Source organism: Bos taurus, chromosome 18 (assembly GCF_002263795.3).
Source record: "Bos taurus isolate L1 Dominette 01449 registration number 42190680 breed Hereford chromosome 18, ARS-UCD2.0, whole genome shotgun sequence".
NCBI lineage: Eukaryota > Metazoa > Chordata > Mammalia > Artiodactyla > Bovidae > Bos > Bos taurus.
Window position 1 is genome coordinate 14,523,080 of NC_037345.1, and position 21,034 is coordinate 14,544,113.

The following is a 21,034-nucleotide window of genomic DNA, read 5'->3' on the forward strand; positions in this document are numbered from 1 at the left end:
CTGGCCCTGCCTGCATCACTGACCAGTGGGTGGTCTTTTCAGTCCTGCCAGCCGGGCCCTGTCGCCGGGCCCCCACTGAGGGCCGGTGTGCTCGCCCCACCCCCACCCTGTGCGGTGACTCCCCCACCACACCGCCTCTCCGCCCCACCCTCCATCCTCAGGTGACCTGTGGCGCAGAAGTGCTCCGGAAGAATCATCCAGGATAAGGAAAAGAGCCTTTGCGGCCACAGGGCTTTCTCCAGGCAGCCAAGGCCTCCCTGCACCGGCCCCCAGTAGGATTCTGGACACACTCCACTCAGGCTGATCCACGGGGTGCCTGGGGGAGCCCATCTCTGAGGGGGAGGCTTGTCTCTGGGCCTCCCCCGGGGTCTCAGCGAGCGAGCTCCACCTCCTCTGGGGCCGCTCACCCTCCCCTCTGTCACTCAGCTTCACCCTCTTGCTGTGACATCTGCCCCCAGGAGGAGGGCTGTGTCAGGGGTCTCCTGACTCTGGTGTTTCAGGGCCTGTGTGATACCCCGTCTTCCACGGAGGGCAGGGCAGCATCCTGGAGCGATCTTGGGGTGCACACCCCCGGCGCCCCGCCTAGATGAGGCATGTGTCCCTGCGAGGGGGGCTCCTGTGTCCCCCCTACCCCGATTGGAAGCTCATCCATTGGCTGGGTGGTTTCTGCAGGCTGTCTGACACTGTGAGCCCCTTTGGGAAATGGGGCACTACTGAGACCCAGCTGCAGCGGGTGGGGTGGTGGCCCCCAGAGGTACAGCCTCCGGAGCCGTGAAGGTGACCTTGTTTGGGGAAACGCTGCTGTAATCAGGCCAAGGCGGACTGTGTGGGTGGATGTCTGGTGCAGGCATTGCTGCGGGCCTGGCTGGCGGGCAGAGAGGGAGGGGTAAGGGGGTCCATGGGGTGGTGGGAGGCCAGCTGTGCAAGGCCAGGGGCCAGGGAAGAGTCTAGGTTCTGACTGGACTGGCAGGGCAGCCCAGGGGCAAGTCCAAAGCCTGCTCTGGCTCAAGTGGGCCCTCCTTCCCCTTTGCTGGGGGCGGCCCCTGCTGGCACCCTGCCTCCCGGGATCCAAGTCTTGTCTTTCTTGTCCACCAAACAGGCACACCCTGGCCACCTCCTGAAGACTTTCCCAGAGATGATCAGTCCAGGGCCCTCAAACCTCCCACCTCCCGGATTACCTGTCCCAGAAGCCAGGGCCTGAGGCCCAGCGTCCCTCTGACTCCTCCCTGTGCTCAGCGTTCAGCCACGTCGTTGTGTGTGTGTGTGCCCACAGTTCCCGTTCATTCCACGCCACCCTCCACGTGTGGATGCGCTACGATCCGCGGGTCCGTCCACTCTGGGTGGACGTCAGGGCTGCCCCCTGTGCTGTGGTGGTGATGGCTTTGCTGAGATACAGCTCACCTGCCACCTGTTACACCAGGAACGTGTGTGCCTGCTTCATGTGCTGAAATCCTAACCTGGATGTGGTGGTATTGGGTGGGGGGGGTGTGTCAGTCAGGGATTACTGCTATCCACGAGGGCAATTGGGCTGTAACAGCTATAAAATGCACTGTGACCTCTGCACCTGCCTCACATGGTGCGACTCTAACCACGCAGCTTGATGGACTACATTTTGTTTATTCATCAGACGTTGGGCTTTTGGGCTGTTGGTATCTTTAGGCTACTGTGAACATTTTTGTGTGGAGGTACAAACATGACTTACATAGTTTTTGGTACATATATGATATTTTCACAGTTAAAATGTAAAATAAACAGAACCAAGGAGGCTTGCATACGCCCGCCTGGAGCAGTCACTGAGACCTGCCATTGCAAAGCTGGACAAGGCAGCTGGCACTGCATCCACTCATCTAGGCTGCCCACTGGAAGGAAGCTGGGAGCCCATACAGCCGCTTCTCCCCTGGGCAGGGTGCTGGGAGGCTGAGAGGGGAGGGGACAGCTTCCTGGGCCAATCCCTCCCCCACACAGCTGCCCGCCCCGCCACCTCTCACAATCTGAAGACTAGGGCTTCTCGGGCGGAAATGGGGCATTTTCTCCTTCCTAGGAGGGGTGCTAGGGTAGGATCAGCACGGCCGTGATGTCCTGCAGCGAAGTCTGCATCGCTGCTGAGGCCACAGTGAGTGTGCTGGGGGCCAGGGGGCTGCCAGGGGTTGGGGGTCTGCCACTAGGGACGTGCTGTCTTGAGGGGAGGTGGCCAGAACACAGGTCAGTAGAGCAGGGAGACAGGGAGCCTGAAGCAGGTGCAATTCCAGAAGGTGAGAGAGCTGTGATCAGTGTGAAACTGAGGCTCACAGGGTTCCCCTCAGCACCCCAACTCCTTGTCAGCAGCCTCTCTGCTGTCCTTAGGATGTGGTCCAGACGCGCTGGGGCCGGTGAGGCCCCTGCCGCCTTCCCGCCCCCACACCTCTGCTGTTCTCTGCACAGAACCTTTCTCCCTGGCTGCCTGCCCTTCAAGATTCAGCTAGTCTGTCCCCTCCTCCAGGAAGCCTTTCTTTTCTGCAGTTCTGCCTGGCTGCCCTGCTCTCTGCTCTGCTCACTATCATCCCCTCGTCAGGCGGAATAGATGTGCTGAATGAATGAATGAGTGAAGGAAGGAGTGGAAGAATCAAAGTGGGCTGTCTGCAGGAGCCCATGTTGGGCAGATGACAAAGGCCTCCTGATTCTCACTGAAAGCTCAGAACGTTCGGTCCTCCTGGCGGCAGCAGATCAACTCACAACAGTAACAAAGCACGAGTGGGCTGTGTTCTTTGTATCTAAGACAGAGACGTTTCCTAACCGAGTGGGTCTGTTCCGTGGGCTTGAAGCTCTGGGACATGGGATGCATACATGGGTCCTGCAGCCCCCTGTGCTCAGAGCCCCCCTCCAGCTGCCGCCCACTGGTCAGTGGGGAGAGGGCCCCATGGACGGGCTCCTGGGCCCACCCTGCTTTCCTCTCTGAGAAACACATGGTTAAAAGTGATGCCCCAGAGCAACAGGACTTCCCTGATAGCTCAGACAGTAAAGCATCTGCCTATAATGTGGGAGACCTGGGTTCAATCCCGGGGTCGGGAAGATCCTCTGGAGAAGGCAATGGCAACCCACTCCAGTACTCTTGCCTGGAAAATCCCATGGACGGAGGAGCCTGGTAGGCTGCAGTCCATGGGCTCACTAGAAGTCGGACACGACTGAGAAACTAAACTTTCTTTCTTTCCCAGACCAGCATACCTTCAGCAACCCCTCACCAGTCAGGGTCTCTGAGTCTACTTCACCTCGTTAAATAATGGTTTCAAGTCTCACAATCTTGCTAGGAACCTGCGTCACTTTTCTTTTTCCTTACTCAATCCCCTTTCCTGTGGACATCACTGTCATAGCCACAGGAAGGGGACAGGCTTTAAGCCCTTCGGGGGATGGTCGTAGCATATTCTAGGGAGGGCGTGCTGGGCACAGTGCGGGTCGTGCTGGACTGGTGGGTGGGGTCTGCCTGGGCCCAGGGAGCTTGGGGGCTGTGTCACTTTTATTCAGTAGAGCTGCTTCCGTAGGGGAGAAAGCACAGTGCGGTGTCTCCCTTGAGACTTGCTGGCTGTCGTGGGCCTGTGTCCAGACTCAGGGAGGCGGGAGTTCGGCGTCATGGCAGGAGGGGGCGTCTGGTTTCCCTGAGTGTGGCCCGTCCAGGCCTCAGTCTCCTGATTCACTGATGAATCCAGATCTGCATGTGTGTCCACAGCTCTGGGGATGAGGAAGGTGAGGACAAGGGCTCCTTCTTCATCCAGGCAGTGAGGCTGGAAGGCATCTGACGGCCTTGCCCACTGGGAATGGGCAGCGGGGCAGTTCTGAAGGCCACAGAGGGTGGCCTCGGACAGGGGAGCCAAGGGCTTCCGGGTCCCCTGGGGACAGCAGGCAGGGGAGGCCTGTGCCCCTCCCACCTTCTGGTGTCCTGCGGCCTGGGCTCCAGCCCCGGCTCTGAGCCATGCAGCCAGGGTGTGTGCAGCCCTCGCCTTGGTTTCCAGACCTGGGAAGGAAGGGGACCAGGAGTCTGCAGGGCCCTGCCCCACAGGTGAGACCTCCGGGCCACACTGCAGGGCGCACCTGGCCACCAGGGGGCAGCAGTGGGAGGGCCGGACCAAAGGGGACCCAAGCCCCTGGCCTCCTGTCTGAGCCTCTACCAGCCTCAGGGTGAGCCTGGAGCTCCAGGCCTGTCTCACAGACAGGACAGGGCAGCCCACATCCAGTGCATTTTCTCACCAGGGTCCCGCCCACATCTAGAGTGTCCCCATGAGAGCACCGCTGTCCCTGCCCTAGACTCAGGGGACAAGGCTGGCCCCACTGGGAGGCTGTCGCCTGCCCTGCCCTCGTTCAGCTCAGCAATCACCCTGCCCTGCATGGGGGAGCCAGGATGGGACAGGGGTGTAAACGGTGGCCCGGATTGGGGAAATCTGTGGGCAGAGGGACCTGCTGACGGAGTAGCTGGTGGGGCCCCCAGACCTGCCCCACCTTGGGCACCATCCGAACGTTCCTGGGACATCCGCCTGCCAGCGGGACACCTGGCGCCCACACAGGAACTCAGCCAGCAGCCAGACCCTGAGAGTGGAGGGCCTGGAGTCAGGGGCACCCACCCCCATCTCTGTGCAGAGCCTGCTTAAACACTCTTCTCTGTTTTAATTATTTTTCCATTTTAATTCACATGCTAAAAATGTCAAACAGTAATAACATCAAAAGATGTTATTACAAAGAGTAATAACATCAAAAGTAGGAATCTGCCCCTTCCACCCGGGCCTTGGCGCCTCTGGCCCTCCCCCGTCCAGCGATGCCAAGACCCTGGGCAGACCCGGGGAAGTTCTGCTCTCCAGCCTCTGTGCTCACAAAGGGGTACCACCCCAAATATGGAACTGGGGGATCACCGTGCAGGCAGGGGCCACACGTGGCTGCCTCCCCCAGGCCCTGGTCCGCGGGGCCCAGGGTCAGACCTTCAGCCCCTTCTCCACCCTGAACCAATCCTCCTCCTGAACTCTCACCACCCTCTAGGGGAGGGTCAAGGGAGCCAACATGCTCCAGAGCCTTGGCAGGTGGCCCCCCAGCTCTGCCACCCTCCGCTAAGACCCGCATTGCTCTTGGGGCCCCCTTCTCATGCTACATCCCTGTATATGACCCACCCCCGTTATGACGTCCCATTCCTCCCAGTTCTAGTAACTGAGCGCCTCACAGCTGGGGCAGGGGCTGCCCCACTCAGTCAGTGTCTGTGAACCACGAGAGGGCCAGGGCAGAGGAGGTTGAGACTGGGGCACTGTGCCCTCACCCAGGCTGCTGGGACCCTCCCTGGGTGAGGATGGGACTGCCAGCTGTCTGCCAGCTGTTTGCCAGTGCCTGCCAGGGTGTGTCCCCCCCATCCTAACCTCAGAATCCTGAAACCAATTAGCACAGCCAGCCCCCAGCTGGGCCGGGGCTCCACACAGACCTTCTCCTGGTCTGAGTCTCTGCCAGAGGACATTCCGATCCCTGCCTGCTTCAGATCCTCCTGGAGTCGAGCGTACTACACATATAGAACGTGGGCCCCAGCCTCTGGGCCAGGCTGCAGCGAAGATGCCTTCTAGCCCTGGACACAGCTATCACCCTTGACCCCAGCAGTGAGGGCGGGGTGGCATCCCCTCAGGTGCCAGGTTGCTGCTACCAGATGATGCTGTGGGCCTGGAGGGGGGAAGGGGAAGAGTGGCCCAGCCCAGCTATCCTTGTGACGCCCGCCTCCTAACTCAGCCCCCCACTAGATGCCACCAGCCTGTCCGAGGGAACGCCCTCGCCTGTCTGGGGACCCCGACTCCCTGTCGTCCAGCCCGGCCCTGTCTGGCCTGCCCTGGGCCTGAGGCCCAGCTTGAGGGTCAGAGGGCGCTGAGTCTGGGTGGGCTGTATGTGCCGGGCACGCCTGCCTCTTGTGTCTGCAGAAACTCAGACCAGCTGACACGTGTGCAGTGTTCACCCCTCCGAGGCGGCCTGTGGAACTCAGGGGCGGGTGCAACTTGAGAAAAACAGAAACAACCCCCCAGGTCTCGTGACCTGAGGGGAGCCCGCCCTCCCGTTCCTGGGGAGCCTGGGCACCAGCACTCGCTGAGCTGCAGGAAGCCTGTCTCCTCCCATCGCGGGAGGGCTGTCTGGTTTACGCAGCACCCGGCAGGACAGCCATTAGTGGATACCTACTGTATGCCTGGTGAGGCCTCTGAGTCTGAGCTGAGGGGACCAGTTCAGGTGCCCGACGGGTGAGTGCATCGCGGGCAGGTGAGGAAAGGGCCTGCTGGGCTGTGGTTCTAGGGGTGAATGGAGGGCCAGGGCCTCTTGGGAGTGTCTCTGGAGCCCCTGAGGGAGGGACCGCTGCTGTGTCCAGTGGACCACGGGGCTCAGAGTGGTGGGGGCAGCCAGTGGGGCTGTACAGTTGACCCTGGACAGTGGGGGGCAGTGGGGACAGAGGGGGACAGAGGGGGCAGAGGGGGACAGAGGGGGACAGAGGGGTAGAGGGGACAGAAGGGGACAGAGGGGGCACAGGGGGGACAGAGGGGGACAGAGGGGACAGAGGAGGACAGAAGGGGACAGAGGGGGACAGTGGGGACAGAGGGGACAGAGGGGACAGAGGGGGACAGAGGAGGACAGTGGGGACAGAGGGGGGCACAGGGGGCACAGAAGGGGACAGGGGGGACATAAGGGGACAGAGGGGGATAGTGGGGGGCTCAGGGGGACAGAGGGGGACAGAAGGGGACAAAGGGGGACAGTGGGGACAGTGGGAACAGAGGGGGACAGTGGGGGGGGCACAGGGGGGACAGAGGGGGACAGTGGGGACAGTGGGAACAGAGGGGGACAGTGTGGGGGGCACAGGGGGGACAGAGGGGGACAGAGGGGACAGAGGGGGACAGGGGGGCAGAGGGGGACAGAGGGGACAGTGGGAACAGAGGGGGACAGTGGGGACAGTGGGAACAGAGGGGGACAGTGTGGGGGGCACAGGGGGGACAGAGGGGGACAGAGGGGACAGAGGGGGACAGGGGGGACAGAAGGGGACAGAGGGGGACAGTGGGGACAGTGGGAACAGAGGGGGACAGTGTGGGGGGCACAGGGGGGACAGAGGGGGACAGAGGGGACAGAGGGGGACAGGGGGGCAGAGGGGGACAGAGGGGACAGTGGGAACAGAGGGGGACAGTGGGGGGCACAGGGGGACAGAGGGGGACAGAGGGGACAGAGGGGGACAGGGGGGCAGAGGGGGACAGAGGGGACAGTGGGAACAGAGGGGGACAGTGGGGGGCACAGGGGGGACAGAGGGGGACAGAGGGGCACAGAAGGGGCAGAGGGGAACAGTGGGGACAGAGGGGGACAGAGGGGACAGAGGGGGCAGAGGGGGACAGAGGGGACAGAGGGGGACAGGGAGGCAGAGGGGGACAGAGGGGCAGAGGGGGCAGAGGGGGACAGTGGGGACAGAGGGGGCAGAGGGGGACAGAGGGGGACAGTGGGGACAGAGGGGGACAGAGGGGACAGAAGGGGACAGAGGGGAAAGTGGGGGACAGAGGGGACAGTGGGGGACAGTAGGGGGCACAGGGGGAACAGAGGGGGCAGAGGGGGACTAAGGGGACAGAGGGGGACAGTGGGGACAGTGGGAACAGAGGGGGACAATGGGGGGCACAGGGGGGACAGAGGGGGACAGAGGGACAGAAGGGGACAGAGGAGGACAGTGGGGGACAGTGTGGACAGAGGGGACAGAGGGGGACAGTGGGGGACAGAGGGGGACAGGGGGGCAGAGGGGGACAGAGGGGGCAGAGGGAGATAGTGGGGACAGAGGGGGACAGGGGGGCAGAGGGGGACAGTGGGGACAGAGGGGACAGAGGAGGACAGTGGGGGACAGTGTGGACAGAGGGGACAGAGGGGGACAGTGGGGGGCACAGGGGTGACAGAGGGGGACAGAGGGGACAGAAGGGAACAGAGGGGGACAGTGGGGACAGAAGGGAAATTGGGGGACAGAGGGTACAGTGGGGGACAGAGGGGGGACAGAGGGGGCAGAGGGGACAGAGGGGGGCAGAGGGGGACAGAGGTGGACAGAGGGGACAGAGTGGGACAGAGGGGGCAGTGGGGACAGAGTGGGCAGAGGGGGACAGAGAGGGGACAGAGGGGGACAGAAGGGGACAGACGGGGACAGTGGGGACAGAGAGGACAGAGGGGACAGAGGGGGACAGTGGGGACAGAGGGGGACAGTGGGGACAGAGGGGGCAGAGGGGGACAGAGGGGGACAGTGGGGACAGAGGGGGCAGAGGGGACAGAGGGGGACAGAGGGGGACAGAGGGGGACAGAGGGGACAGTGGGGGACCAGGAGGATTGTGGAGAAGCCAGAAGCCTGGACGCACCCTGGGGCTGGGTGGACAGGGGCCATCCGTGAGGGTTGGGGGCAGAGACCTGGGTGGTGGCCTCATGACTGGGCCTGGACAGCCGAGAGGCCTCAAGATGCCTGGACACAGAGGTCACATGGTCTGAAGGGCCTGTACCCAGGGCTCCCCAGGGCACACCAGCACACCCCGTTGCCTCCAGGCCCACTGGGGGTTGCCGCGTTCCAGGCTCTGTGGGTGGTCATGGGGCTGAGGGCCCGGCTGCAGGCCCCGAGGTGGACATGGGGGCCGGGTGGGCACAGTGACACAGAGACGAGGGCGCCTGCAAGGCTAAGCCTGTGTGCTGTGTGCGTGACAGGACAGGCCTGGGGTAAGAGTGTGTGTGAACCTGTGGTCACAACCATGCACCTACGTATTACTGTGAGTTTATATTGGTGTGCTAAATATGTGTCTGTGTGCGCGTCTGCATCTTGGTGTCTGTGTGTGTCTGATCACATGGGCAAGTCCACACGGGTGTGCTTATAAGCCTGTGCTGCGTCTGCACACGCAGGTCTCGTCTGTGATGTCCTGGTGCATACGTGTGCTGGTGTGTGGGTCACAGGAGGTGTTGGCACACTTGCTATGTTGGTGCCTGTTGGGGCACATGCATCTTGACACAGGTGGTTGTGCCAGGGCGCCTGTGTAACCGTGCACTGCATGTGGGTGTGTGGTTAGCTGTGTTTGCTCGTGTCTGTTCGCACACACAGGGTGTGTGTTCCTGAAGGGCAGGGGCTGTGCACTCAGGTCCTCCAGCTGCTCTGAGCTGTGTCGGGGCTGCGCCCCTGCGGGCACAGGTGCAGATGGGGGAATCTTGGGGGACCGTCCCAGGAGCCCCGGTGAACACCTGGGCTGCTCTGGGCGGGTTGATGAAGAGCCGGGCAGGCTCTGGCTGCTCCTGGACGCCTCTCTGGCTCCCACCAAAATATAACAGCACTGCTTAGTTTTTGCGTGTTTATTGTCACCGTGTTCCTCCTGATTACGGCAAGTGATGCTGATGTTTCCAATTAATAACATTATTCTCTTCATTTAAATAAAATGTGAAAACATTTTAAGGCAGACAATTAGGCGGCTCCCCTGAGAGCTGAGCAAGCAGCGAGGCTTGGCCATTCTCCCAGGGACCCTGGGGGAGAGCGCATGTCCTCAGCCCGCCATGGACCGGGGGCTTCTTGTTGCCAAGGAGACTGTGGGGCGCCGCCACCCTCAGCAGCCCAAGGTGGTTCGGGTTACTCACCCATTTTACAGACCAGGGCACAGTCACCAACACCGTCACCAGCCGCGAGAGAAGGGCCAGCGTGTCAGCTCTCTGCTGTTGAACAAGCGATCCTCCAAAGCTCCAGCTGGCACTCGGGGGTCTCTGGCATTGCTCACGTTTCCAGACCCAGCAGGGCCAACTGGTCTCTGGCCCAGAGTCTGGCCTCAGCCAGGAGCTGGCAGGGGGCCATGGCCAGCCGTCAGCTGGGGGGAGCTGGGCTGGTGGCTGCATCCCCCATGGTGTGTCCAGGACAGGAGCCAGATGGCAGCACGGAAGTCACGCCGGCCGCTTTCTCTGCGGGTCGAGTCGGTTGCTTCTCCTCTTGGCAAGGAGGATGGACAGGCAAGTGCTGCCAGTTCTGGAACACGCAGTTGGCCACACAGGAGCGTGAACCCCGGGCGGCCTGTTCCAAGCTTGTGCTCTCAACAAAGCCTGGTCCCACCTCCTGAGAGAGTCTCTAAAATCAAAGGACCTGGGCCAGGCCGTCGAGCCCACTCTGTCCCTGAGGCTTATGTCACGGGGTGCCAGCACAGGAGGAAACAGAGATGCCGTGAAAATCCTCCACAGCTACACCCACTGCAGCCCTTAGGTCAGAGGTGGGCCTGAGACGGGCATTTCCTCGCCATGTCCCTCCAGGTGGCAGGAAATGACTCAGGCAGAACCTGCAGTGTCCCAGAGAGAAAGGGTCCTTGACTGGCAGATTCAGCCAGTTTGGGGGAATAACTTAGATGGAGACGGCCTCTTCAGGAGCATTTACAGAAGGGGGCGGCAGGGGTGCAGATGGCAGGGGCCCATCAGAAACCAGAGGGGAGCTCAACTTAGATGTCACAGGAGCGGGTAGGAGTGAGAGACACGGGTAAAATCAGACTTATGGATGGCTGGATGGTGGACAGGCTGACCCCTGGTGCCCACGGACACAGATGGACAGTCCTGGTTGGTCCATGGCCAGGCTGACTCCAGGGAAAAAGACACGGTGGAGTGTCCCTAAAAATATGTTTGTTTTGAGAATCAGGGTTGCTGTGATGTGCTCATGTTAGATTCTGACATGAAGGGCCCCCTCTTGCTTCGGGAGGCTCTGGTATCCAGCAGTTTGCCTACTGCATGAAGTGACAAAGACCTCCAGCTGGTTGAGGACAGTCTGCATATGCGATGAAAGGTCGAATACACAATGGAGGAAAGGGGTCCAGAGGAAACATTATCATCCAGTAAACAGGAGAAAAGAAAACAGAACTACCAACTGACACGAGATAATATTGCTTCCATATAAGAACAAGGAGCAAAGGGAAACAGAAACCCACCACCAACAGAAACACAAGACGGCACTTTGGGAGGTTAAGTACGTAATTTCTGAAAGACAGCTGGGTGAAAGTGTTTAAATTCAGAAACAAGGAAACTTATAGAATAAATTCAAAGAATATTCCATTCATAAATTCACAGAATAGAAATGCACAGAATAAAAGCACAAGAAAACCTAAAACAGGAGAGAAAAACACAAGAGTCAAATAGGAGCAGTGCCAGAGGTCCAGCATCCAACTGAACACGCTGCCTGGGAGCAGACAGAGGAGGATTCCAGGGCGTGTTCTGGGACCAGCGGCAGAGCCAGCGACCCCGCATGAGGAGCTGGTCAGATGAAAACAGTCTCCAGTGAGGCACGTCCCTGAGAAAGTGCAGAGCCAAGGAGGAAGAGGTAGCTCAAGGAGACTGTGCAAGAAGGCAACAAGCTGCCTACAAAGAAATGAATCCTCAGCAATAGTGCATTGTGGATAGCCCTTCACTTTCAAGAGGAAACAGGTTACGATCCAGAAGTGCAAGGCCAGCAAACCTGTCGCTCAGTTATGAGGGCATAATAATGTCAAGTGCAAACATTCCAGGGCTTGGAAGTTTTCCCAGCACCACTTCCAGGGGTGGTTTGGGAAACAGCTCTAGCGAAACAGGACGTAACCCTAGAGGCGGAGGGCCCAACGCAGAAATGCAAAGGGAACCGTGGACCCGAAGCTGGGCACTGTGAGGAGGCCCAGAGAGTGGAAGACTGTCAGGCAATCAGAGACCCCAGGGTGAACAATCGACTTGAGCAGACACATTCAGGTGTGAGTGCGGGGCCTGACCCACGGGTCCACAGGTCGGCACTCCCAGCAGGGGGGCCCAAGATGACTTCTGTTCGCAGACAGATGCCACGGCTGAGAAGTCTGACCACGTGCCCAAGCAGCCTGACCCCGAGCCCCACCAAGGGACACAGGCTGTGAGTTACTGGAGGGAGGAGGCGGAATGGACCCCGCACAGCACGAGCCCTCCTGGGTATAGACTTGGGTATAGACGACACCCCTTGGCTGTCGTCTTCTGGGGCTATCATCCTGGAAATCCTCTCATGTTTGAACAAGGGTGTACCCGGCCCTCCCATGGGTGTAGTTGAGTGTCCTTGAGTCTTGTGTTTCTTGGGTCACCCAAGGACGTATGGTCATGCCCACAGCTTAACTCCTGGAAATGTGTCCTCTGTCATCAACTTGCAAGAGTCATCTGCAGCTGAAGTCCCGGAACTGAACGTGAATGACCCGGTAAGACCAGCCCTGTGGAACCCAGCAACCCCGAGGAGCCAGAGTTGCCCACCAGAACCAGGATGCTGGCCCAGCCCTGGGACAAGGATCACTGATTCACCCATCCCAGCAGCTCCTGGGAGCATCCTCAAACTGCCCCACCTAAGAGACCTGAGATGGTCCTCAAACAGATCCATCTGAGAGACCTGTGTGAGCCTCTAGTTCTAAGGAAGTACAAACACTCCAGGCTTCTGACCCCAAGCCCCCGCGTCCAACCTGCAGCTGAGCGTGGGTCACAGTGCTGTCCGCAGGACCAGGGTGGGGTGTGGAGGGAGCACCCCTGTGGCGCTGTGCTCCACTGTCTGTGGAAAGTAACATAAACTACTTGACAGGCAAACCGAGGGGTGCTTTCAAGGACGCAAAATTGAATCTTGTTTGCAGACCTCAGGCACTGAGTCCTAGGGGCGGGCGTGGAGGTAACCGGCCCTCCCCGCCTCTTCTCCTGTCCTCTGGGCAGCAGCTCCGCCCCTGGGGTTTTACTGCACCTGGGCTGGCCCGGACAATGACGCCCAGCCTCAGACAGCGACGCCCAGCCATGGGGTCCAGGAACTCCCATCTTCCCACCCTCACGGGGAATGCGCTGATTACTGATAAATGGGAGGTTGGGCAGCGATCACCTGGACCAAAGGCCTCCGTCTTCTGGCAGGACAGCTGGTCAGGACAGACGCACAGCAGCGGCAGGCAGCGGGTGTCCAGGGACAGTGCCATGTGGACCGGCTGGTGGCTCTGGCCCCTGGTGGCTGTCTGCACTGCAGACCAGTTCCGGGACAATGCGGTGAGACTCATGCAGAGCACGCCTGTCATTGACGGGTAAGCAGCTACTCGGGACGGGTCTGGGGTCTGGGCTGGGGGAGCTGTGATCAAGGCTCATGTGACCTGAGACAGGCACTGCCCTGTCTCCTCGAGACTCGGTCTCTCCAACTGAAACATGGCCTTTGCTCTTTGCTGAACTCTTTGTGGGCTCTCAGGGCCACAAAGACTTCAGCAGAGGAGGGTCTGTGGGAACGGAGCAGGAAGGGGGTAAGTGGTGAGGCCCCGGCATCTCAGCAGCTCCCGGGGCACCTGAGCCCAACCTGAACCTCCTGGGGGCTGGATCCCAGCTCCGGAAAGGGGGGCTGGGGGCCCTACCTCACAGGAAGGGCAGGTAGGGTGTCACTGGGGAGACCCTGCTGGCCCTCTTGACCCTTCTTCTTGAGGTCCTCTTGTCAGACCCCCCAACCCCGTCCACCTGGCGTGACCCCATCAAATCCCAGCTTGACCTCACCGAGGCATGTTGGCCTTCAGTGCCCCAGACAAGCTCCTGGGCACCCACTCCCACGGGTACCATTCCAGTCAAGACCCTAGAGACACCTTGTCAGTCCCTGATGTTGCGGCCAACCTGGGCCCGCCGGTCCCCTTCAGTTACCCTCCCCCACCACCCCACCCCCTGCTTGGGGTCACGCCTGCATCTCTGACCGTCCCCTCCTCCCACAGTCTCAAGGTCAGGTCTCACACTGCAGCCAGTGGGAGGCTTGGAGACCCAAGTCCCACCCCTGTCCTTCAAGATACCCCCTGCCGTGACTCCCACTAAGCTTGGAACAATAAAAACAAACAAGGAAAAAAAAGTCCTCACAGCTGCCCCTGGGGCCCCTCGATGCTGCAGGCAAGCCTGGCCAGGCCCCCTCCCCTGATCCTGGCCCTAGTTCCTCGGGGACTTCCAGAGCCCTGGGAAGGACACCACCTGCATACACACTCCCGCCCCGCCTGCTCTCCTGCCCGCCTGCCTGCCGTGCTGCCCGGCACACTGGCTGCACGCAGCCCAGAGAAGCAGTATCTGGTGTGCAGTGGCTCTTGGGTGCCGGGAAGGCTAGGAGAACACTACATGCTGCTGGGTTTTGTTGGACAAAAGCTCTACATGAAAAGCGAAGAAAGTGAGTGTCTTGTCACATAAGACCTGCCTGGAGCTGCAGGGTAGCCCTAGAGAAGGAAGTGGCCATCAAGGGTCAGTGTGCACACCACCTTCCCTCCCTCCCACAGCCCTCCCCTGACCACTCTCCTTCCCATGCTTCCTGGCCCTCCTGTCCCCCTGCTCGCCGCTCGCCTGCCCCACAGGTACAGAGAGCTTTCTGCAGAGGCTGCTGCCCTTGGCTCGCACCTCGGAGGCCCTTCTGTCTCACAGGTCCAGGTTCAGGGACTGGGCATCCCATGCCAGCAAGCATAGATAGATGATGCCAACAGAATGAACCAGGGAAGCTGTTCATTTTGGAGGACTCAGGGCAGCTGGGCACAGGGAGAGGGGATTGAGTCTAGGTAATGGAGCTGTCCAGAGGTCCATGTGAGGGGTAAGATGGCTCACAGAGCCCAGACAGCCAGGAGTACTCAGGACGCTGTGATCTGGGATTATCCAAAGTCTTAGAAAACTACAACGAGGCTGACAAAATCAAAAGCAGTGTAGCTAAGAGACACAAAGAAGTAGCTTTAACAACAGAAAAGTGCAGAAGAAGCCCTGGCACAGCATTCCACAATAGTGCAGCCACCATTCCCACAGTTACCTCATGATTTAACATAGCTGCACCAGCTCCAGCCATCACATCTGTATGCCAGAGCTGGTCTAAGTGTGCATTTGGTTGTCCTTTCTAGCACTGTCCAGCACTAGGAACCCTCTCCTCCCTACTTTTAGTAGAATGGAAGAGTCCTCTATCATGTCTGAGGATGCTCCCAGGCCACAGAGATAAGGAGAGAGGCTCCACAAGGCTCCAAAAGGTGGTATTGCCCACAGAGCAGAGACCTACAAAGGGAGGAGAGGCTGAGGGAAGGAAGGAGGAACAAAGTGGAGGCAGTTGGAGGGTGGGGCTGGACTTCTTAGACCAGCAAAGGAGTAAAGTCCTGCCTGGTGGCGCTGCCCCAGGGACAGCACCCCCCAATCCTGCAATGAGGTGATGACCCCGCCTCACTGGAGTTCATCCACCTCTCATTCAACAAAGGCCATGCCCAGTGGGCAAATCTCAGAATTTGCAGAAAACACAGCTGGGGTGGGAGCCCCACCCATGGCACCTGGGGCAGCTTCCACAGTCTGGAGCCCCCTAGGGTGGGGCCCAGGGAGCCCTCACTTCCCACCGGCAGGAAGACCCACCCCAGGGGGCTGGACAACCTGGGCCACCCACCGCAGTGTTAACGGTATAGTGATTGATCCGCACTAGGCAGACACGAGGAGGGAGCGGAGCTGGGGATGGGGCAGGGTCCTGGGGACAGTGGGCCTGGCTGCAGAGCTCAGAGGAGGCCTGGATGGGAGGGCTCCCAGTGGGAGTAAGGCCCTCTCCAGGTGTTCCCGTTGTCACCAGACCAGGGATGCAGACGGGCGGCTCCCTGCACGGCTCCCTCAATGTCCCATGCGTGTGTGCACACAAGCTGATGAAAGCCAGACGGAGGGTCCGGGCTGGGCCTGGGACTCTGTTTCTCTCATCAGGTCCCAAGGTCCGAGGCCACTTCCAGCATCTGGAGATCGTGGGTCCCAGCGGCCTCTCTTCTGGGGCTGCTCCTGGTCCCCCTGTCAGTTCCTGGGGCCAGGGAGAAGGTGCCCCAGCCCCACCGGTGCCCACTCCCCAGCGGCTGATAGCCCCCAGCGCCCCCTGCGCCTTCTCCTCGGGGTCCGGTCGGGTCCTCTCCGCCCTTCCCACCTCCCTCTCTGCCCCACCCCCACCTCCAATGCACTCTCCGCCTCCTGGCTCCTGGGAAGACTTTAGAGGGCCTGTCTTTTGGAAGCATAGAGGATCTTCTTGGAAATGGTGCGAGACTGTGCCCAGGGACAGAGGCAGAGAGGGTCTGCGGGGCGAGCGTTGGCGCGCTGCTCCGTTGCCACCCTCCCCCAGGGAAGGCCACGCCCCTCACTTCCCCCTGCCCCTGCAAGGGGAGATTTCAACTCCTTTTTTTGGCCACGCCCGAAGGCGGGGTCTTAGTTCCCCGCTGAGGGATGGAACCTGCGCCCCTGCATTGGAAGCTCGGAGTCGTAACCACTGGATCGCCGGGAGTCCTAGAATTTAGTCTTTAATCTGTGAAATCTCTCCGAGGCCCTACACCCAGTAACCCCATGGCAACCAGTCTTATCCATGGAGATTGTTTTAACCGTCCGGCCCCCCCTCCACGCCCCCCACGATTTTGAAGCCAAGTCAGTGTGCGCCCTCCTTTTTCCCCAGTGGAAGGCTCGGGGAGAGAAGTCCTGTCCCCTTAGAGCTCAGCTCACTGACCTGGCCTGGGGGTGGGGCCGGCTGAGAAGCTCACCTGTGCTCAGGTGTGTTCAGGTAACAGTAATCACCCTGGGACCCTCCTAGTTCTCAGCCACTAGAAGAGGAGCCAGAGAAGGGGCAGCCTGCCTGGGAGGAAGCCGTCCTGAAACCCCCGTCCTGACCCCTTCTGGCCCCTCCAGGCACAATGACCTGCCCTGGCAGCTGCTGAAGAGGTTCAACAATCAGCTTCAGGACCCAAGGGCCAACCTGACCAGCCTGAACGGCACGCACACCAACATCCCCAAGCTGAAGGCTGGCTTTGTGGGGGCCCAGGTAGGGTTCAGCCCTGAGCCTGCCCACACGCGGAGCCCACCCGCTCCTCCCTTGGCGCCCCTCACTGGTGGCTGTGTACCTCCCTGGGCCCTTAGCCACCCAGGCTGTGGGGAGGGCTTCTGGGGCGCGAGGGGACCCCCAGGCCTGTAGAGGCAGGGGCAGGGCCTGGGTTCGGACCGCTCGGCTCCCAGCCCCTCCCCACCGTGGCCCCCAGTTCTGGTCTGCGTACACGCCCTGCGACACCCAGAATAAGGATTCAGTGAAGCGGACGCTGGAGCAGATTGATGTCATCCAGCGCATGTGCCAGCTCTACCCCGAGACCTTCCTGTGTGTCACGGACAGCGCAGGTGGGTGCCAGCGCCCTGGGCAGGGGGGCGGGGGCCGTCCTGAGCAGCGCCGCTGGGCTGTCCCTTCACATTGCAGCCCCCACCCCCAGGCATCCAGCAGGCCTTCCAGGAGGGGAAAGTGGCCAGTCTGGTTGGCGTGGAGGGCGGCCACTCCATCGACAGCAGTCTGGGTGTCCTGCGGGCGCTCTACCACCTGGGCATGCGCTACCTGACTCTCACCCACAGCTGCAACACGCCCTGGTGAGCAGCCCTGGGTCGGGTCTAGGGGCAGGGACCCTGGGGTACCTGCTGTCCTCCGAAGAGGCTCGAGGTGGGTGGGTCTGGACAACCACGCTTCCCCTTGGGCTCCCGCTCTCCGCTCTCCCAGGGCTGACAACTGGCTGGTGGACACGGGAGAGGACGAAGCCCAGAGCCAAGGCCTGTCATCCTTCGGGCAGGTGAGTGGAGGCCGGGGCGATGATGAGCCCCAGAAGGTCATGTGAACACAAGTGGGCGCAATGCAGCCTGCCTGGTCCCGGGGTGTCGTCCATGACCCTCTGGGCCGGACAGGTTCCCTGATCCCATCCCCCCTCAGAGCGTCGTGAAGGAGATGAACCGCCTGGGCGTCATCATCGACTTGGCCCACGTGTCCGTGGCCACCATGGAGGCCGCTCTGCAGCTGTCCAAGGCCCCGGTCATCTTCAGCCACTCCTCGGCATACAGCGTGTGCCGCCACCGGCGCAACGTGCCCGACCACGTGCTGCAGCTGGTGGTGAGGGTGGGGCTGCTGCCTCTGCCCCGGGTGGCCCTCACAGCCTGGCCGCCCTGCCCCCAGCTCCACCCTCTCTCCCTCGCAGAAGCAGACGGGCAGCCTGGTAATGGTGAACTTCTACAATGACTACGTTTCCTGCAAAGCGGAGGCCAACTTGTCCCAAGTGGCAGGTGGGTGGGCTTGAGTGGCGGCGGGCAGGGGTGGGGGTGTCCCTCTTGCGGGGCCTCATGTGCTGCCTCCGTGCAGACCACCTGGACTACATCAAGAAGGTTGCGGGAGCTGGAGCAGTGGGCTTTGGTGGGGACTACGATGGTGTGTCCAGGTAAGGCGAGACCCTGCCCATATGTTGTGGGGAGCGGAGGGCTCCAGGGCTTGGGATGGGGCCCCCAGGCTCCAAGTCCCGGGCTGCAGATTCTGGCTCTCTGTCCACATCTCAGGCTCCCCTCTGGGCTGGAGGACGTGTCCAAGTATCCAGACCTAGTCGCTGAGCTGCTCAGGAGACAGTGGACGGAGGAGGAGGTCAGGGGCGCCCTGGCTGAAAACCTACTAAGGGTCTTCAAGGCAGTGGAGCAGGTGAGGAGGGACTGCCATGCTCCCGTCCCCCAACCCCCGAGCTTCTCCTGCCCTCAGTTAGGCAGCTGACCTGTGTCTGTCCCCAGGCTAGCGATCACAAGCAGGCTCCTGGAGAGGAGCCCATCCCACTGGGCCAGCTGGAGGCTTCCTGCAGGACCAACTATGGCTACTCAGGGGCCCCCAGCCTCCACCTCCAGCCAGGGACCCTGCTGGCCTCCCTTGTGACCCTCCTCCTCAGCCTGTGTCTTCTCTGACACTTTGGGGGCTGGAATGGCCTTGATTCCCTGTGCACTCAAGTCTGCCCGGTTCTGGGAAGGCTGCAGGACTCCTTGGGCAGCACAGTATGCAGGCACAGCTGGACCCTCAATAAAGGCACCGAGCCTTCAACTCTTATGTCATTGGCAACCGTAGCCCTGGAGGGGCCTCTGGCTGGACACCTGGACACATGAGTGCCCGAGTCCTGAAGGTCATGGCCAGCGGGCTCAGGGTCTGAGAAACTGTGTGGACGTTGCTGGAGGCTCTTTAAAAACACAGTCCAGGCTTCAGTTGCCACCTCCTCACACGCACTTGTACATAGGCACACACACAAACACACATGCATGCATGCTCATGTGTGCACACCTGCATCCCACACCCTCATATCCTCACTCATGCATGCACATATATACTCCCAATGCATTCACACTCGTGTGCCCACCCTTGGGCCAGACTCTCTTGGTATAAAGGTCTGGAGCTGGGAGGCTTGCAGCCCCGCGGAGTCTCCTCACACACAGTGAACACAGATTCTACAGGGCAGGGCTTCCCACCTGGGCTCAGCACCTCCCCAGCCTGGTCATTCGGTGGATGTGTCTTGAGATGAATAACTTAGTGGGTGACAGACTCCAGACAAGACCACCAACATGTCCCTGCTGGTGCTTTTCCAGGCCAGAGCCCCCGAGAACACTGCTACCAACTCGTGCCTGCCAGCCAGGTGGCACCCTCTCAGGGAGGTCTAAAGTCACAAGCTGGGACGCTGTAGGTATTTGCTGACACTTGGGATCAGTTTAATGTTAAAGGAGGAAGGACTCAAATCAAAGGTCCTGAGTTGGCCTGTTATTCCAACTGCCCCAGCTGCTGCCACTGATTTACCTAGCTGGGCTGGAGGAGGCAGGAGGGGACCTTGGTGGGCTGCAGGTGGGCAGGCCTAAGTTTGCTAATGGGAAGGGATTTTCTCACAAGAAATGCTTTAAATCCATCTGAAATCACCTTCATCACAATGGAACCACACCCAGAGGCAACAGATCAAGTGCTGTCCCCAGAATCTGGTTCTAGAAATCTTTCTGCTTGCGCCTCATTCACCCTTGGAGCTGCGGGCCACAGCCTTTCCCGGGGCTCCTGGTAATGGGCTCCATGGAGGCAGGTGCCATGCCTGAGCCAGCAGTGTGGAGTCCGTTCTGGAGCCCCTGAAGGGCCGTCTCCCTGGGCAGAGCCCATATCAGCCATTCTGCAACTGACCTCAAATGGCCTTGGCCTGAAGAACAGCTTGAAGAGAGGCTTGGGTTCCCAGCCAGAGATTGGGCTGGGTTGTGGAGATGAGAGCACCAGGTTCTAGCCACTAGACCAGTGGTCAGTGGCAAAAGGCCCTGGCCCTTCAGCTTCTCAGGGAAGAATTTCCACAAAGACAGAAAGTAGTGAAACGAGTATTTATTAAGAGGGAGAAGAGCACAGTATGTGTGGACAAGCACACAAGCGGACTCAGAGAGAGGGGCTGCCCCTGAGCTGCACCCTCCTGGCAGATTTCCTTTTATGGGGCACTTATTCTGGATTTCCTTTAGTCATTCTGATTTTCCTGGTTCAGAGTTCATATTTGGTATATCTCAGGATCCTCCCGTGAGTGCGTGCCTCTCATAGCTAAGATGGATCCTACTGATAAGGCTTCTGGGTAAAACATCCCTTGACATGACTCCTCTTTGGCTGCTAAGGAGGCTTTTCTGTACATGTGTGGTCTGGGTGGTTTATTAGGGCCCAGCCTCCTCCCTTAATTGCCCTGCTATTCTTGTTTTGGAGTTTCCCTCAAGAGAGTATGAATCTCCAATTGCTTTACCCTGGTTGTTGTTGGTGGTGGGGTGGGGGTGGGGGGTTGCCCATCTGCCTCCTGCTTCACAACCAGGAAACAAGGAGTCTCAGGCCGGGTTCAAACCAAGGTGTGCTCGAAGCAGGGACAAGGGGTGGCCCAGAGCCACAAGTGGTCACTCTGGCAGGCGGATGGGCACAGAGGGCAGGGACCTAACTGCGGTTCTGACTTCAGAACCCTGTTAGGGGTTCACATGTCCCCAAAACTGATCAAGAGCAGACAGACTGAAGCACTGCCCCCCCGCCCCCAACATGAACCATTGAATCTAACAGACTGCCCAGAAGGCTTGGCTGAGAGCAGGGCCTTTTGACAATGCACCAGGGGCCCCAGCAGAGTGGCTGCACAAACTCTGTCCTCTGGTGGGCAAGAGCGTCTCACAGGGGTGCAGCCAGCTGAGCAGACTAGTTTCTGGAGCACACAGGGGCTACCCGGGGGTAGTTTCGGGGTACACAGGAGGCTGCCTGGATGGGGTTCCAGTGAGTACAGAGAGGGGCACACAGCGGCAGGGTGCA

General features: G+C 60.2%; 1 protein-coding gene across 7 annotated transcripts; it reads left to right on the top strand.

The window, feature by feature from the left end:
- Positions 1-2,004: 2,004 nt before the first annotated feature.
- Positions 2,005-19,709, top strand: DPEP1 (dipeptidase 1). Of its 7 annotated transcripts, none has more exons than XM_005218574.5 (12): positions 6,055-6,221; positions 12,080-12,164; positions 12,850-13,013; positions 16,606-16,738; positions 16,953-17,085; positions 17,175-17,325; positions 17,453-17,522; positions 17,660-17,836; positions 17,922-18,006; positions 18,083-18,158; positions 18,274-18,409; positions 18,496-18,796. In XM_005218574.5, exons 1-12 carry the CDS (start codon positions 6,166-6,168, stop codon positions 18,661-18,663), a joined length of 1,434 nt encoding a protein of 477 aa, XP_005218631.1. In that variant the 5' UTR covers positions 6,055-6,165; the 3' UTR covers positions 18,664-18,796.
- Positions 19,710-21,034: the final 1,325 nt, after the last annotated feature.